The following is an 18,365-nucleotide window of genomic DNA, read 5'->3' on the forward strand; positions in this document are numbered from 1 at the left end:
CTCTGATCCATTTTGAGTTAATTTTTGTAAAGGACCTAAGGCCCGTGTTTAGATTAATTTCCTTTTTTTTTTTAAGAAGAGGATGTCCTGTTGTTCTAGCACCATTTTTTGGAAAGACAATCTCTGCTCCATCGGATTGCCTCTGCTGCCTTATCAGAGATCAGTTGACCAAATGTGGGTTGATTTCTGGGCTCTCCATTCTGCTCCACTGATGCATGTGTCTGTTCTTTAGCCGATACCGCACTGTCCTGATTACTGGGCCTTTATGGTACGTCTGGAAGTAGGATATTGTCAGCGCTCCAAATTTGTTCTCATACTTTTTTTCCCCAGAGATCTGTTTTCAGACGTTTACCGCTGCTTATGATCTGGTGTTGGCAGCACTGCTAATGAGCTGAGTGATTTAATGCAAATTGGTTGGCCTCTCTGGGCTTCGGTATCCTCATCTGTGACTTAAACGGGGGGACAAAGATACGTAGGATCCAAGAATGTGTTTCTTGATAGAAGGGACAAGACACAACAGAGTGGCAACAAATGGGATCTTTGAAATCATTCACATGGGGTTCGAATCCCTCCTCTGTCACTTACTGAGTGACAGTGGGCAAATCACGCAGACGCTCTGGGCTTTGGGTTCCACGTCTGCAGAATGCAGATCAAGAAGCATAGTTCCTGGGATGTGGTAAGAATTAAATAAAATAATACTTGTTTTTCACTTAGCTGCCATTTGATTTGTGTTAAATATATGCCATACCCTTTATCTATGAAATATGATCGTGAAGATCAACACTTCAGAAATGGACCATCAGTGTAACGTTCTGTAATTAGAGAAACAGACTCTGGGCAAAAATGGATAAAACCTGGGCTCAGTTACAGTATTCATCATGTCTAAGAGTTTTATGATATATGGACGTGAACCATCAGGACTGCATGTCCTGATGGTTAATTATGAAAGAGCTTCAGAAGCAACTTAGGATCCAAGTGGCTAATGTAGATCTGACAAGCCTCCTTTGAGAAACCTCTCCAAGTCTGTTGAAGCATTCAGAAATTAATTCCAACAATAAGTTGCTGACACCCTTCTTTGGGTTGGGCAGGGAGAGAGTAAGTTAGGCCAAGCCACGGATTTGAGAGGGACATACCTTCTTTAGCAACTGCTCAAATCGGATCAGAAAGTATAGTCTCAGGAGTGTGTACATCAACATGCACTTGACCATGTACAGCTGCGTGCTGGGGTTAGTGATGGATGTGGGATAGAAGCATCTTCCCCAAACAAAGCTGGGGAAGGTCTTCTCTGCTGACCTGGGTGTCTCAGGGAATGGAGGGAGGTCAGGTAGGGCACGCGAAGGACTAAGACGTCAGGGGGTGACTTGGGCAGTGGGGTGGGTGGGTTTGTGTGTCTGGATTCACAAAATGCTAGAGACCATTGTGTTCTACTCTCTTTCTACAGATGGGCTATGAAGGCCCAGTGAGGGAATGTCACCTGCCTAGATTTGGAAACAGAGAAAGAGATGGGACCAGAAGCAAGCAACCCAGGCCTCTTGACTTGCTCCTCCACAGGCCCCCACCTAGTGGAGGTGCATGACTGAGGGTCACAGGCTGGTCTATAGGTGGTCCAGTGACACCTGGAAATGCTGATTGAATACGCTTTTAAAATGGGCTAAATTTTAGACTTAATTGAATAAATATTTACTATGCATCCCCTATGTGTGTAGCACGGTGCTGTGTATTTGCTGTAGGGAAAATAATGTTCAATAAACGTGGATCCTTGTGATTGAGGAGGCTAGCTTGTTTTTCATATTCATCTACAAGACTTATTTTGTATGCTGAACACCAGACTGGATAGAGCATGAAATGGTTTTAGCTTAGAGAGAGAGTCAGGAAGATGCTCGAGTGCTGGGAGAAAGACAAGGGCCAGAGGGAGCCCAGAACCCTGCGAGTCTGGTCAGTTCAGTAGCCCTCCGTGGAAGGTCCGCCATGTGTCAATGACGGTGCTGTAGGTTTTCACTGGTTCTCACCTTTCAAACTGGCAGATATTGTAGGATATAGCTGGTATCGCCTCCATTCTAGACAAGTGGAGACTAACGTGGAGAGGTTATGATCCTTGGAGTTTTCTTATTTGCAAAACAGTGGTGCTGGGTGTGAACCCAGGGCTCTGTGTCCGCAGGTCTCACATTCATGCAACCACACTTGAGCTGCTTCTGAGCATCAGAAATCAAGTTTCACTTCCCGTGAGGTCGTTGTCTCCCATCTCGGTCCAATGTCTCTTGCTCTGTGAAGCCTTCCCTGGAGACACCATTCTCCTCCCAGGCAGAATGAAGTACGCACTTTGTTGAGTTCCCAGAACACTTTGTGTTGACTGGACCAGATTGTGGGCTCCTCATGGTCTAAGGTCTTATGCTATTCAATGCCTGGAACAAGTAATTTTATTTTATTTTATTTTATTTTATTTTATTTTATTTTATTTTATTTTATTTATTTATTTTTTTAAAGATTTTATTTATTTATTTGAGAGAGAGAGAATGAGAGGGAGCACATGAGAGGGGGGAGGGTCAGAGGGAGAAGCAGACTCCCTGCCGAGCAGGGAGCCTGATGCGGGACTCCATCCAGGGACTCCAGGATCATGACCTGAGCCGAAGGCAGTCGCTTAACCAACTGAGCCACCCTGGAACAAGTAATTTTAAACAAAGTGCCCTGTTACCCGGGAAGTTATCACACAGTGTGCTAACTCCCTTGTTTTTAATTCCTTTATTTGTGGCTACTTTGTATTTCTCTTTCAGAAAGCCGTATTTGTTAAAATGAGCAGTTTTATCAGATGCCCTTCCTTTTCTCTGAGCCTTATTATTTTCTGTGTATGTGATGGGGAGACAAAATGCTTTCCTGTAGTCCCATTACTGAGGGGTTTTTATAAAATTTATAACATTTATAATAAATTTATAACATTAACTTTGAACTGAATATTGTTACCAATTCTTCTGTTGCTTTTGAGTCATGGGTTGTGTCTGAAATAAATTTAAATCTAAAATGATAGGAGAATAATCTTAAATTTATTTCTAATCATCTCTGTGTCTCAAGGCTTGTTATTTTTCTCTGGAATACAATCCAAAGGATGCCAAATTCCATCATTTTTGTGATGTTTTGTGTTGCCATATTCTGCCACTGGGGGACAGTATCGCCCATCAATTCATGTCCAGCACTAAACCTTGCAGAGTTTGGATGCGTGGGAGAGCGGAACAGGAGGGGGTGTTTGCAGAATGGATTTTACAGCAAAACGTTGGAAAACATTGCCAAAACCCTGGGTTCTGGTCTAGGCTCTGGTCTCTGTGACCTTGAGCGAACCACTTCTCTTGCTAGATTTCCTTGCATAAAATGAGGGAGTTAAATCAGATTAACTCAAACTCATCTCTAATTCTAATTTTGTTGGCATCCAAATTCCTCTAAAAGCAAACTAGAAGAAAGGCCTTTTGATGGCATTATGTGGAATTCTATTTTGCTTCTTTTCAACCAAGCTCATGTTTCTGGATATACATGTTCAGTCACCTGTGCATAATTCTCTTTCGTTTCTTGGAAGGTTTATTGTATTTCGTTATAAATTCATTCTTGCATATGGTATGCTTGTCACCTCAAAGAAAATTGGTTCACAGTCTGTGCTTGGTTCACATCTGAGGCAAAGAAAAATTCACTTTAACGTCCTTTATTCTCAGCATTAAGAAGCTAAGCCGCACTATATTTGGACATGATAGCTATCCTTCTCTGAAAAGAAGACAGTTTCTTCTGGATTTGTAGTGAGTGCTAATGGGCTCATCATACACAAGCTATACTACTATATTATATAGAAATGCTTTGCCCCCAAATAAACTTTCACCCATTTTTAGAAATGAAAAAAAAAATCCAAGCTTCAGGGAAGATAAGGTCTTGAAATCTGACAGTTTCCAGATAATGTCAGAATACGATTGCAAGAAAAATGACATGAAATGTACATTAACATAAATCTATAACTGCTCAACTTGATGAAAAATATCACCATAAAATTCTGTCATTGCTGAACCACCCAATATGTTTTTTTCCATGACATTTTGTGAGGATGAATAAATTATCTGAGAATGTGTTTGCATCAAAAATACAGAATTTTGTAATAAACACATAAATCATTCAAGCATTCTCCAGCAAGTTGCCTGATCCTAAAAATGGGGGCATTCGTATTAATTTTGACGCTTTGAGCTTCCTTCTCTGTGTGGTTCCTTAGAGCTCTGGGTGGTGATGGAGAACCATCAATTAGGGAAGTGAAGGAAGAGAGGGTGTAAAGAGAATAACTCTTACTGGAGAAGTTTTCCGTGCAACCTTGCCCTACTCCCTACAAGCCTCAATTCTGGGAGCTCTGCTTTCACTGATGTCCTATATGCAGTCTACATGGGGGGCTCCTTTTCAAAAACAGTCATATTTTTGCAGCCATTGTCCCTGTATACTAGCCTACATTTGCTGCAAAATTGACAGCATTGACATAACTCTGAAAGATATGCCCTTGTTGTGCTTTCTTAGGAATTAGTTTGCTTTTCTTTCATGGGCAATTAATATCACATAAAGAAGCATGATCCCCTGTTTGCTTGGACTACCAGAAAGCTGAGGAGGCGAGTCAGTAGTTTAATTTTAATAGAATGTAGTGATGTGTACCCGAGGATCCTGAATTTTATCTTTGCCTTAATGTTATAGTCTACCTAGATTTACACTAGGATTTTATTTTTATTTTCTTCTATTTTACTATGTAAGTTTTTGTTAACTACCCCAATATCTTTGTGAGCTCAGGCAAAGTATAGATAAATATATGCATGGATAGTTGTGATACTGTGATTTATAATAAGAAAATATATATTTGGTCCTAATCTCCAGGATTCTGCCACAGAGCTCATAAATCCCTTGGAATTTCCTAAGTGATGAGAACTATAAAGGTGTCTTTTCTTATGTTAAGGAGGTGACATTTGGACTGCACCTGATGATGGTTGTGGGGGGATGGGGGAGCCCACAGTGTGACTAGAGAGTTGGAACTTTCTGTACCTCCCACACTCACCCCAGGGAGTGGAGAGAAGATTGAGATTGAGTTCACTTGCCAATGCCCAGTGATTTCATCAATTGTGCCAATGTAATGAAGCCTCCATAAAAACCAAAAAGGTCAGAGTTTGGAGACCTTTTGGGTCGGAGATAAAGGAAGCAAGGGGGGGGGGCACACCCTTTCCCACATACCTTATCCTGTGCATCTCTTCCGTCTGGCTCTTCCTGACTTATATCCCTTTATTATAAACTGTAATCTAGTGAGTAAAATGTTGCTCTGAGTTCTGTGAGACTCTCTAGCAAATTAGTGGAACCTAAGAAGGGGGGGTTCACCTCTAATCTATCGCCGGTCTATCGGAAGCACAGGTGACAATCTGAGTTTTTGACTGCCATCTGAAGTGGGGACAGTCTTGTAGGACTGAGCCCTCAACTTGGAATCTGATGCTGCCTCTGGGTGGATAGTATCAGGATTGGGTTGAGTTGTAGACACAGCTGGTGCCCAAGGACTGCTTGGGGGTGTGGGGAGAAGTGCTCCCCCAACATGCATGTTGGAATGGGGATTAGAAGCGTCTAAGTAGGCCAACAGACATGTTGATATGTAGAATAATGGTCAAAGAAGCTTCTGCAATCAAAGAAGTGAAGTTGGATGTCTATGGTGAACTATAAAAAAGGAAGGACTTGTGAGGTCCATTTCTTGTCTGCTCTCATTTCTCAACGAGTGCCTGTGAAGTTTCTAGAATGATGTGCAGCATTTGTGTATCAAACGATTATGGTCTGATCTGGGATTCCTCGGTGCTTCTGGTCCCTTTCTCTGTCAAGAGGTGTGAAAATACTTTGTTTACATAATTCACCTGGTTTCTACGGACTAAAATACATGAGTTCGTGGAGAAGAGCTCGGAATCAAGTGCTGTGTACATTGAAGGTACTGACATTTTAAGGACTAAAGAGGCACTGATTTGGAAGCTCCTGTTTTGGGGGAGTTTTAGGGGTGGTATGCAAGGGAGACCGACGGGTCTGTCAGGCTGTGCAGGACTGAGAGGAGGAAGGACTTGAGAACAGCTAGATTTTCCTGCCTCTGTGAATGCTCCTGAATTGAATAGTCATAAAAACCCTGCCCACTTCACACTTTAAAGAGGAGGAAAGTAAGACCCAGAAAGGTTAGGTGCCTTACTTAAGGTCACACAGCCAGGGAGGGGCAGAACCTGTGTTTTGGCTACTCTGGTTGCTCCTTCCACCATGCTTCCTGTTGTGGGGATATTCTGTGTGCCCCAGGGTGACCCTCCATCCTTTACCATCTCCATCTGCCTCTCCATCCCTGGGGTACCAACCAGGATGGACCACATACTGACTGCCCTGCCCTCTGGTTTCTGGTTGGGTTCAGTCCCTGCAGGAATTCAGAGGCAGGTTGGAAAGGGAAGTTGGTGGGCGTGTGTTCCTTTGGCTTCCCCTCCATGAAGCTCACTGGTGCTGGTGGTGTCCCTCCCCTCAAGGTGGTGTGCTTCTGGCTTTCTGTAACTGTCCCCTCATCCCTTTGGGCTGGGGGTGGTGACAACACAACCTCTCTTAGCCCCAGTTCCCACATCATCCCTACACTCCACACACCTCAGTAAATGGTTCCTTTGTAAATAAGTTTCCTTAAGTCATCCTAATTTGGGTGCACCCTCTGTCTCCTCCTAGGACCCTAACTGTTACAGCTTCCCATGAAAGAAAATGTGATGTTAATAATATGTTATAGAATATAGCATTAGACCCATAAGGGATGAAGTCGATATGTTTCAAGTACTGGGAAGTGTAAGTCATTGCCACCTTTTCCAGCTGGACATTGTGAGAGAAGATGGAGATGGGGGAGATGATGAGAGGAGCTATAATGTGTCTGATCCAATTAAATTGCTTTGGCTGTCCTCCATTTGTGCTTCCAGCACTCCTGAAACTGATTATTTCCTTTCAGCTTTCTACCTGTATCTTCATCTCTAAATTGAGTTGCTTTGCCTAAAGCTTTAAAAATCTGTTTTCATATGAATTAATCAACGTTTTAAAATTAGATTTCTATCTTGTGATTTTACTGGGGATATGCTTGGAGAAATAACTTAGTTATATATTTAATGCAACCCATATGTTTCAAAGCAATTCCTTTCTGAAATCGCACAGCCATGGAATACGAATTTTCACAATCAATTTCTTCATCAATAAGGTAAGGTGATAAAAAGGCTTACGATGTGGGAGAGCCTTTCCAAAAGTAGTTATTTCATGAAGTATAGTCCAATAGATTGTCTGGTTTACGATAACCTGTGACCACCAACAAAGATAACCTGTGACCACCAACAAAGTTCTTGGAGGCAAAGAAAATATCCTTGCATTTCAAACTTTGTAACTTGACTTTACCTTTAACATGTTGGCTTCTGGAATCCTTGAAGATGGGTTTGTCCACCTGTGGAAGACAATGTGGCACCATTATCTCTTCAGTTGTGACTATGATACCATCGAATATGTTGCCACTCTGTATGGTTACTCCCCAGGGTCAAGGCATAAGTCCCCGGACTCATCATTCTTAGGGAATCACCATATGTGTGTAGTCGGCAGTCAGTCAATACATGTGAATAAATGCAAATATGCAAATATGTGAACCACCATGCCAGCGACCAGTGTAGTGACCTCTGATGGTGTTTGGCGTAAAAATACTTGTGTTTGAGATCCAGTCCTGCCTCTTATTGCCGTGAAACTTTGGGAAGGCATTTGTCATATTATAAGCCTTAAATTTTTAATCCTTTTAATAGGGAAATTAGTCAGTTCAGATCCTTGAGTTATTATGAAGACCAATATACATGGTCAAGGATGTGGGAGTGATCAAGCAGGCAGATGAGAGTGTGGCCATGTGTGGATGCCCGTTTGGGATTTCACCTTCATCACGGGCCGGCTGTGAGAACATGGCAAGTCGCTTAACCTTCTGAGCTTCCGTTTCCTCATTTGTGAAATTAAGGTAACAAAAGTACTGATACGTCAAAAGGATGGGGCGATTACATAAGACACACCATGCAAGGTGCCTAGAACAGAGAATGGCACCAATAAAGCTTAAGAGTTGTTAGCCTTCATTATTATTACTAAAGGCATTGGCCAACCATTAAGGGGTCTACAAGGGCTAGGCAAGAGGGTGAAGAAGAAAATGAAGATACCACAATGATGCCCAGGGTTTTTGAAAGCCTTTAAGTCTAGGTCAGCAGTGGGGTCTATGATGGTTAATTTTATGTGTCCACTTGACAGGGCCACAGAATGTCCAGATAATTGGTTAAACATTATTTCTGGGTATGTCTGTGAAGATGTTTCCAGATGAGATTGGCATTTGAGTCAGTAGACCAAGTGAGGCAGATTGCCCTCCCCAGTGAGGGTGGGCATCAGTTAATTCATTGGGGCCTGAATAGAATAAAAAAGGCAAAGGAAAGGAGACTTTTGTTTCTGTATGTGAGTGTTGAGCTGCGATAATTGGTCTTTTCCTGCCCTAGACTGAAATTTACATCATTTGTTCTCTTGGTTCTCAGACCTTTTGGACTCAGACTAGAACTTAGGGCTAGTCTGTCTAGCTGTCTATTTATCATCTATCTCAGTATCTATCATCTATCGTCTATCATCTATATCATCTAACCCCCATGGTTCTAACCTTGACTAATACAGCTTGTAATGTCACTCTTTATTGGCATCAAGTTGAGGTAGACAAGGTGGATGGGGGGAGGGAGAAGGATCATTGAATCCCCTGTTACTTCTTACCCTGTGATGTTCAATGTCTAGTTCTTTTCCTCTGTGGAACACCGAACCATAGTATATGCCTGGAATGTGTGTGGCTCTTCTGGTCCATCAGTCTAGCAAGAGTTGAGTGTCCTTTGGATGTGGTTATTGCTATGGCCTCCTTCAGAGCTTCCAGTTCCTTCAGGTTACTCTGTGGAGGCTGGGGTGCTGGATGGGTTTTTCAACATTCTGTTGCACCCTCAGCTTTCAGCCTTCTCTGTGTGCCTGCCTTATGGATGGGGTCTCTCAATGCTTATGCCCACCTCCCACTGCTAGCCTGGTCACAGGTGCAGTGGAGGTTCTCTCTTTCTGTCTTAGGTAGGCCTTGTGTGCTTGGAATCTCAGAGATGGGGCTTCCTCAGCATTCCTGCACTTTTCCCCTTTGGTGGCCAAATTAATGTGGTGTCTTTGGACATTTGGATCCATTTGGCCCTTTTGTGTGTGAGAGCTTCTTTGCCCTGCACCTTCCCCAGCAGTAAGTGCCCTTGGATGGTGTTAGTATAGGATCCCAGGGCTGGGAATATTTTCTGACCCTTTCAAGGGGGCTACTCCCATTTTTGGTCAGATAAATATTTATTCGTGCCTACTGTAAGCCTGTATCAATGCTAGATTATGAGGGAAAAAGAAGAATAAGAGCTTGGATTCCAAAGGGCTCAGACGTGCACACAAGTCTGAGCTCACAACATATTATAACACATTGTAACACAGATTTCTCAACTTCAGCAGCATTAAGAGTTGGGGCTGGATAATTCCTTGTTGTGGGGGCTGCCCTGAGTATTGTAGTAATCTTAGCAGCATGTCCGTCCTCCACCCTTAGACGTCGGTAGCACCACCCCCGGTCCTGACAACCAGCCTGTCTCTGGACATTGCCAACCATCCCCTAGGGGCAAAATGGCCCCTGATGAGGACCACTGATGAGAACCACTGATGACCATGCAATGATATGTCAAAGACCGCTTTGCAATGCTTCCTGCAGAAGGCTTCTCGAAAGCCTCTAGCTGGGCTAAGTGATGCAGCTTCTGTGAAGCATGCTCGCCTCTGTCTTAGCACTTTGCTTTGCATTGGAACTGCCGGTTTGGGCCACTGCCTCTTCCATTAGACCGTGGGCACTAGCTCATTTTTCATACCCATCATTGAGCACAGTGCTTGGCACATAGCAAGTGCTCAATAAATGGAAAATGGGCAGAGGCTTAGTGGTTGAGGACAGTTTTAACCAACCTACGGAGTCTAGGTTGGAACTGGCCTCTTGTCAGGATTAGTGAAGATGCCTTTCACAGCTAGTTGAATCTCAACAGAGATTACAGAGAATGCAGAACTAGTAAGAATTAACTCCTGAGAATGAGGCTATAATGAAAAACAGAATCTGCTTCTCATAAAAATGTGATTATTCAAACATTGGTCAAAAGAGTAAAACTGCCTCCTTATCTGAATTGAGGCCAAGTCCTTAATTAATAATCCAACCTCCCCCCACCCTGCCCCCTGGCCAAAATTGTGCTGAGTCTCCCATATCCCCTTTCTCACATGATTTCACTTGACTTGATATGCTGAGGTTATAGTTCCACTTGCAAAGTGATCTAGCCGAAGGAAGAAATCTGTATTGTAACAGAAAGCTACAAAGATATTATGAAGGAAATATAAAGAATTAAGAATGGAGGCTTAAATTCTGGCATAGTTGTTTTAAAAACTCCAACGAGAATTATCTTTAAAAAATTTTTTCTCATAAAGGGATACTTACATGTAAAGGGGAATGAATCGGTGAGTTCTGGGGGAAAGGGAAGCTCAAGTTTTTAGGTGAACATTCTCTATTCTTTCATAACCAGGCCAGAAATTGTATCTTCAGCCACTGGCCCAGTCGCTCTGCAATTCTTACTGTTTCCTGAACATGCTCTATGCTCCTGAGATGAGTGCCCTAAAGCGCCCTCCTCCCCGTCCCACAAGCCCTGGGGGTGCTGCCCCAGCGGCAGATCTTGCTGACAATAGCAAATATTCACCTGAGAACTTTGAAGACCAGGCTGAAAAAGGGTTCCAGGTGGACAGAAGTCAGTCGAGCCTGGATCTCTTTTCCTATTAAACAGCTACTCATATTTCAAGATTCAGTTCAAATGATTGAGAGTTTGTTTGTTCATTTTCCTCCATCTAACCAATATCTCCTGAGAGCCTCTTACATAAAGGTACTGTGCTAAGTGCTGGGGCTCAAATGGTCCCTGTTCTCAAGGAGCGGTCCTCTATTGACCGCTTCATGCTAGGCACCGTGCTCTGTATGTATTATCATTAACAGTGATGAGATTTAATAGCTAAGATAATAAAGGCTCAGAGAGGATAAGTAGCTGGCTCAAAGAGCTCATAAAAGTGGGAGCTGTTGGGGCGCCTGGGTTGCTCAGTCAGTTAAGCATCTGCCTTCGGCTCAGGTCATGATCCCAAGGTCCTGGGATCGAGCCCCGCGTCAGGTTCCCTGCTCAGTGGGGAGCCTGCTTCTCCCTCTCCCTCTGCCTGCCACTCCCCCTCCTTGTGCTCCCCCCACCTCTCTCTCTCTCTGTCAAATAAATAAATAAAATCTTAAGAAAAAATTGGAGCTGTTAAAATGGGGATTATAATGCTCATCTTGCAAGGGTATTTTAAGGATTAAATGTCATTCATTCATTCATTTATTCATTCATTCCCATCTCTACTCAGGAAGACCTTGCTTGACTACTCTTACCCTGCTTTAATGATTTTTTTTCAAAGTATTTATCACTTAACATATTTCTATTATTTATTTATTTGTTTGCTTATTTATTTATTTCCAGTCTCTTCCAACCAGTATGTAAGTTTCATGAGCATAGGGCCTTTGTTATTTACCAATGCATGTGGGAGCTTATCACTGTGTCTGGTCCATGGCAGGCACTCAACACATATTTCTTGAATGCATTTGTTGAATGAATGACTGAAGTTTAGCTTGGTGCCTGTGTAAAGCCGAAGTGTTCAATATTTCATCCCTCATCCTGTTCTCCCAAACTCTCTTGGATGTGTTCTGGGTAAATGACATTGCTTGGTAATATTTGTAGTTTCCTTTGCTTATCAATATTAACAGAAGCCCTCAAGTTAAATAGATAATGTGAACAAATAATGCACAAGGAAGAATGCACTATAAATATTTAAAAGCATGTTCATGCTCACTAATAAATGTGGTACAAATTTAAAAAAAAAGGACAGTGAAATCCCTTTAAAAATGTGATTAGTAAAGTAATAGCCAGTTTTGGTGAGAGTCCTGTGAGGCACACATTCTCATACAGGGCTTCTGGGAGGGTAAATTGAAGCAATTTTTCAGGGAAGAAATTTCACAATATGTACCAAAGCTTTTTAAAATGTTTTCACTCAATGGTTAAGTAAATTAATTAAAAATCCCATAATGGGGTATGATAGATCTATAAAGATTATGCCATTAATGCTTATTTATCATGTGGGAAATCATTTTATAAGCAGAACTTAGTAAGAAAAGAAAAAAAACAGTATGTGACACTGGGACTCTCTTGCATGAAATATGTCTGCACAGAGAATATGGACACAAAACGTCACATAGCATCATGCTTGGTAAACCCTGAATCTCCAGGGGTGATTCATTTGTATTTCTGCATGAAGGAAATAAAAGCATTAGCAAAAGTGTTATTAAAAATGAAATTCTATATATATGTTTAGCGCATTTGTATTTACAGGATATTTTCATAGGTCTCTTGTAACGAAGTGTTCAAATGGCCTTTCGAAGTAAAACACGGTAGGGATTTTTAGTCCTGTTTTACAGATGGGGTTACAATGGGTCTCAGAGAGGTTGCTTGACTTACTTTTTACCACCTAGTTACCAGCTGCCAGCATTGGGCCTACAATCTGGGCAAAATGATATGTTATTATCAACCAGATCTGAGTCCAAATTCTGCTTCTGGTAAAGGAGGCAAGCCTCAGGTGTGATGCTTGTGAAGAGTCCCCACCCTGACTCCTCACAGAAAACCTTTCCAAATGCTAGTTCTCTTCCCTTCTTGGTGCTCCTTCCCCGGGACCAAGATGTCAGCAGTTATACAAGCCAGTTCCCCTGCCCCTCACTGAACTCAGCGTGCTCATCACCTGCAAGATGCCTTGGGACTGAGAGGTGGGGAAGCTCTCAGCTGCTAAGAATGGCCCTGCCCATGTTTGGTTCACATGACCAAATCTGTACTCACTTTTTCCAGCCCCATCTGTGTGTGCCAGGGATGGTGCTCTGTGGGGACAGAGGTCTTGGTGTCTAAGGGATGGGGAGTATCCATCACACCCTTGAAATAGCGTGTATCTGTGAAAAGAGAAAAATTCAGTCTTACCTTATGTGGACTCAGCACATTACAGTTTACAAATATGTGCATATATACCAACTCATTGAATCGTCACAATGTAGGTATGAGGCAAGCAGTTGTACTTTGGACAGATTAGGAGATGAAGCCCAAGGAGGAGGACATGTATTCCTCCCAGTCCGTATGTGTAAATACCAGAGTCTGGACTTGAGAATCCTTCACTCTCTCAGCGCTGGGAACTCTTGCTTATCCTTCAAGCCTTGTGCTGTGTCACGCTCTTTGCAAATTTTTCTAGATCCCACCCATCAACACCCACTCCTGGTTCTTCTTTCTATATTACACACCTAATATAGCCTATCCTATTTATCTGTTGATCTTTTTGCACCTGCCACTGGATTGTGACCTTCCTGAGAATGGGGATCATGCTTTGTGTATCTTTGTGTCACTTGATCAGTCCTAACACCATAACTGCACACAGCAGATACTCAGTAATTGCTTGCTGAGTGAATGAATGAAGGTGTTTCATCATTATTTACAAGGTGATTCTTTCCAAAGAAACTTCTATAGACTCGTCTAAGTGGGTCAGGTCCTCAGAAATCACAAGTGCTTTCTTCTCTTTTCCCTTACAGCCCTGTTCTGTATCTACAATTCAGAGAACTTGCTGAGGCTGTCCCGTGTGCCCCACTTGGAAAGAGGCAGGGTGCATGTGAAATTATATCTTCCCTACTCTTAAAAAGCTTGGCTTTGCTGCCATGTCCTGGGGCTACATATATGCTGGCTACCTATAAAACAAGTCAGCCAAGTTGAAAATTCTTCCCTTTCATGCTACTCTCCATTATGCAAACTCTGTCTTAAATTTCCCATGCTGCCCACAGCCCTGCCTGTGCACCCTCTGCCATGCTCACCAGTTGTTCCTAGGACTCAGGAAGAGCATCCTGATAGTAACAACCTGTAGTTACAGAGCTCTGACACTGTGCCAAGTCCCCTGGTGAGAACTTGAAAGAACTCTCAGGGGGTAAGTTCTGTTTTTATGAACACCATTTTCAGGTAGAGGAAATGAATTTTTTAGGCTTGCTTAAGGCCACACAGCTAGTAAGCCATAGAGGCAGGATTTTAGCCTAGAGTTGTTTAATTCGGAATCTGCAGCTTTAATTGCTGTGCAGTATTGCATCGTGGACGTGCATTCCCAGATTTTAGACCCCAGATGTTACCTGCGTATTCCGATTCCTTTATAGGCCTGGCTGGTAAAATTTGTATCGATTTCCATGCCTGTACCACGTGAAGCTCAGGGTCTTCGTAGTCGCCATCCTTGTAGTCTTTCACTCCATCCAGAACTGCCGCAGCAAAGTTCCTTTCCTAAGCAGGAGGGAATGGTTGAGTGAGTCAAGGGAAGGTACAGTCATAACAAAAGTGCTAGCTAGGGGAGTGGTATAGATTCTCTTAGCTGGAAACATTTAAGAATCTGGGACCTGGGGAGTTAAATTCTTGTGGTAGGCAGAATCCTAAAGATGTCCTCAAATATTCCCATTCTTGGTTATTCGATCAAATAAGAATCTGGGTGCTGCTATGAAGGGACATTGAGGATGTACTTAAGATTACTCATCAGCTGTCCTTAAAATAGGGATATTATCCTGGATCACCTGAGTGGTCCAATGTAATCACATGAGCCTTGCAAAGCAGAAAGGAGATCTATTTGCAGATGATGGGATCTTGTATGTAGAACATGCCAAGGAACCCACTAAAAATTACTAGAACTAATAAACATTTCAGCAAGGTGTCAGGATATGTGGTCAATACACAAATTTCAGTTGTATTTCTATATACCAGGAATGAGCTCCAAGTCTGAACACTGGGGCTGGCAGGATTGGGTACCATTCAGCAAGAGATGTAATCATCATCACAGAAATTCTGGAATCTTCACCTATGTGTTGGGATTTGGATTCAGCATTGTGCCGTGTTTCAGCCTGGATACTAATCTCAGTGGTCTTTCATACAGAAAGATCCCTTGTCTCTCTTAAAGTTTCCACTAAGACTCCAAATGGCCATGGCTATGAATAACAAGTCCAGTTACAAGAGATTTTCATGCACATCCTCCAGTTTGGCCATCATGATTAAGAACTTATATCTTTCTTTTACAAATATAGAACCTGGGAATGGTGACTTCTGAAAGCCACACAGGCGATAGGTGCCATCGATGGGCAGAACCAGGTCTTCTGCCACATCCACACTAGAATCCAGCACCAGGTATTAAAATTGTTCTGAACCTAAGATGAAGAGCGAAGAGTCTAGGGCATTCCTTGTATTGCAACATCCATAATTTTGACTTCTAACCAGAGAGTGCAACGGCAAACTGTGTGAGCTGGGCTCAGAGCCTGAGTTTTTAAGCTCCTTTGTTATTCTGCAGAGAGCATTTTACTTCTTCCCAGCCAATCCTAGTCACACTACGGGAATTGGGCAGCCCGCTAACTCTTTCTTTGGACTCCCAATTATTTTATAGTCAAAGACTGAAGACTTAAAGTCAAAGTTACTGCATTATAGCCTTAACTATATCTGTTTTTTTTTTCCCATAGTAGATTCTTAATATATGCTTGTTAAATGAAGTACATAAATTAATAGATTTTAACTAGATTTACAGTGTAATGATGAGTATGATTTAAAATTTTTCATTTATACTGTAATTTCTCCAGTTAGAGATCTCTTTATTGGAGGCCACTTCAAATTTATTTTTGAATTAGATGATATACACATGCACTAATACAATCACCCAGAGTTAAGAGTGATGTTGGCAACCAAATTTAAATGAGACAATGCATGTAAAATTTTGAGCAAAATGCCTGATGGTCGGCACTCAATAAATAGTAGCTATAAATATTACTGTGGCAGCTATACTAAAGACAATTGCAGAAATTCAGAGATAAAGCAAGGTCACCGATCCTCCTCCTAAAGCCCTTCTAATGTTTGTTAAGGACTTTATATGTGCTAGATGCTTTATGTACTTTATTTCGTTGTATAAACACAACAATCTAGGAGGTGGTTTTATTATAGTGGAGGGACTTGGAATTAGAGGCTTGTGTTTAAATTCCAGCTCTGCATGATTCCAGTTCTCTAGGGTATGTGAGCAAGTTGCTTACCAGCCCCAAGCATCCAGGTGTATAACTTTTTCCATCATTGCTCTGTCAAAGCCGTTTGGTACAAGTAAAGACACCGTCCGTACTGGGCCTGATTTCCAGGCCAGCAGGAGTGCGGTGGGGACTCACCAGCCTGTCTGGAAGGCCTTTTAGGCTTTCCTTGGGCTCTAAGTAACTCTGCTCATTTGATGCAAGAGTAAGTCGGTGTTCTCCCTGGGACAGCATAAAGGAGGTGGGCTCCCTGAAGACTACAGGTTTGGCTTTCATTGTGCTGCCCTTGATTCCTATCTGAGCGCTCCTAAAGGAAAGCGAGGCTCAAGTCCTATAAGAACTGAGGGCTTAGGCAAGTTATGAAGTTATAAAATTCTAGGGGCTCAAGTCTAAGAGAACAGGGACCAACGCAGTGACCCAGCGGTAGGAACAGAATAGAAAGGGAGAGCTTGATGACCCAAAGGAAAGAGGTTAGGTCCCTGAACACAGAGTCGGAGTGGGACCATTGGAAATGTTGCATGGATACTGTGCCCCTATCAGCCAGGCACTGTGGCTATGAAACCCTGCCTTCTTGGTCTGGTCTTAGGAGTCAAGCCGGGCTCAGACAGGAGTTCTTGGGTGGGAAACCAGGTAGGATCAGTCTGCTTGGGGGCAGCATGGATTCAGGATGGAGTTACCCACTCCTAGATCTAAACTGTGGGTCCACTTTATGACCTTGGGGAGGTTACTTAACCCCTCTGACTCACATGCTCAGTCTGTAAATTGGGGATGGTTAAATCTGCTTTATGGTTGTAGTCAGAGATTAAATGCTGTCCATAAGGGTTCTACTTTGACACCTGCCCATGACAGGAGCTCAGGACATGGTAGATCCCTTCTCTCTAGTTAATGTACTGAGTTTTGGTAGAGCTGAGTGCCCAGAGCAAAACAAGCCTGCCAGGAAGGGAACTCCAGGGGTTTTCACAATTAACCTGGCAAAGGGGGAAGGTGGTCAGGCTGTTCTCCATCAGAACTGCACAAAGAAGTAAGTTCTGACCTGGAGCAACTCCTTTTGGGATTTGACAGAGGGATATTTGTTGGAAGAGCATCATTAATGTACTATTATGGCAACTACCAAGACTCCGCAGAGCACAATCTCTTTGGAAAATCTTGGACCTGCTGGAAGAATCTGAGACAGAGCCCATCTTTAGTCTAGTCCCCTTGCTAGACTTTGTGGGGTCAGGACACAGAGGGACACCAGGAGGGACAGCAACCACCACCCCAGGTCTGTAGAGAATCTACACACCAGACACTGAGAATCTTGCCCCCAGGACCAAATATAAATATTTTGGCTTGTCTCTTTCCAGATTGAGAAAGAGACAGAATTTTATTTTGAATATAATGAGGTGCATCTATTTATCTAATAATCTATTACCTACCTACTATCAATAGCAGGATTCTTAACTAAAAACTCGGTATTTTCTGTCCATAAGTCTCCTACTTTATAAAATATTTTGTGATTGATTGATTTGTTGATTGATTGATTATGTGTGTGTGTCCTAGGGGGAGGATCCATAGCTTTAGTTTGATTCTTAAAGAAGTCTTTCAAACAATAAAGAACTAATGATTTTACAGGCAGATTCTCTCTCTCCCTCTCATCTACCTATTCCATATATCATCTATAGACATGCTAGTTAAAACTATTTAAATTATGTACAATTTAACAATAGACTTATAACATTAGGTAGCTGAGTTCATGTTATAAATTACATTTTCTTTAGTCATTAAAATTCTTGTCAATACGCTTAACGGCTTCATCATATGAATACATCAACGTTTTTTTCTCTTATTGAATATCTGGAATAATTTCAGTGTTTCTGTTTAACTATATTTTTATAAAATATAAATGAGTATGTTTACATATTAATCCAAATTTCAGATTAGTTTCTTAGTTTAAATTCCCAACCATAGGATTATTGGGCCAAAGAAAGTGGACATTTTTAGGTTGATTGGTTATTATGAAATGGCTTTCCAGAAAGTTAGTTCCAATTTAATATTTCACCATGAGCTTTAGGAAGTGCTTTTCTCGTCACATCCTTGCCAGCACCATGTGGTGACATTTTCATCTTATTTCATCTTCGCAGTGGCCATGTGAGTTAAT

General features: G+C 42.2%; 1 protein-coding gene across 1 annotated transcript in view; it reads right to left on the reverse strand.

Moving 5' to 3' along the window:
* Positions 1–18,365, reverse strand: part of CLNK (cytokine dependent hematopoietic cell linker) — an 84,284-nt gene that overhangs the window by 40,789 nt on the left and 25,130 nt on the right. Inside the window, exons 5-7 of the mRNA XM_045881826.1 lie at positions 14,321–14,465; positions 13,005–13,111; positions 7,420–7,465 (exon numbers count right to left, since the gene is read on the reverse strand). Of these exons, the coding sequence (XP_045737782.1) occupies positions 7,420–7,465; positions 13,005–13,111; positions 14,321–14,465 (298 nt within the window). The remainder of the gene's footprint in view (positions 1–7,419; positions 7,466–13,004; positions 13,112–14,320; positions 14,466–18,365) is intronic.

Source organism: Mirounga angustirostris, unplaced genomic scaffold (genome assembly GCF_029215605.1).
Source record: "Mirounga angustirostris isolate CCGP_5_RB_7025 unplaced genomic scaffold, mMirAng1.0.hap1 SCAF_2, whole genome shotgun sequence".
NCBI lineage: Eukaryota > Metazoa > Chordata > Mammalia > Carnivora > Phocidae > Mirounga > Mirounga angustirostris.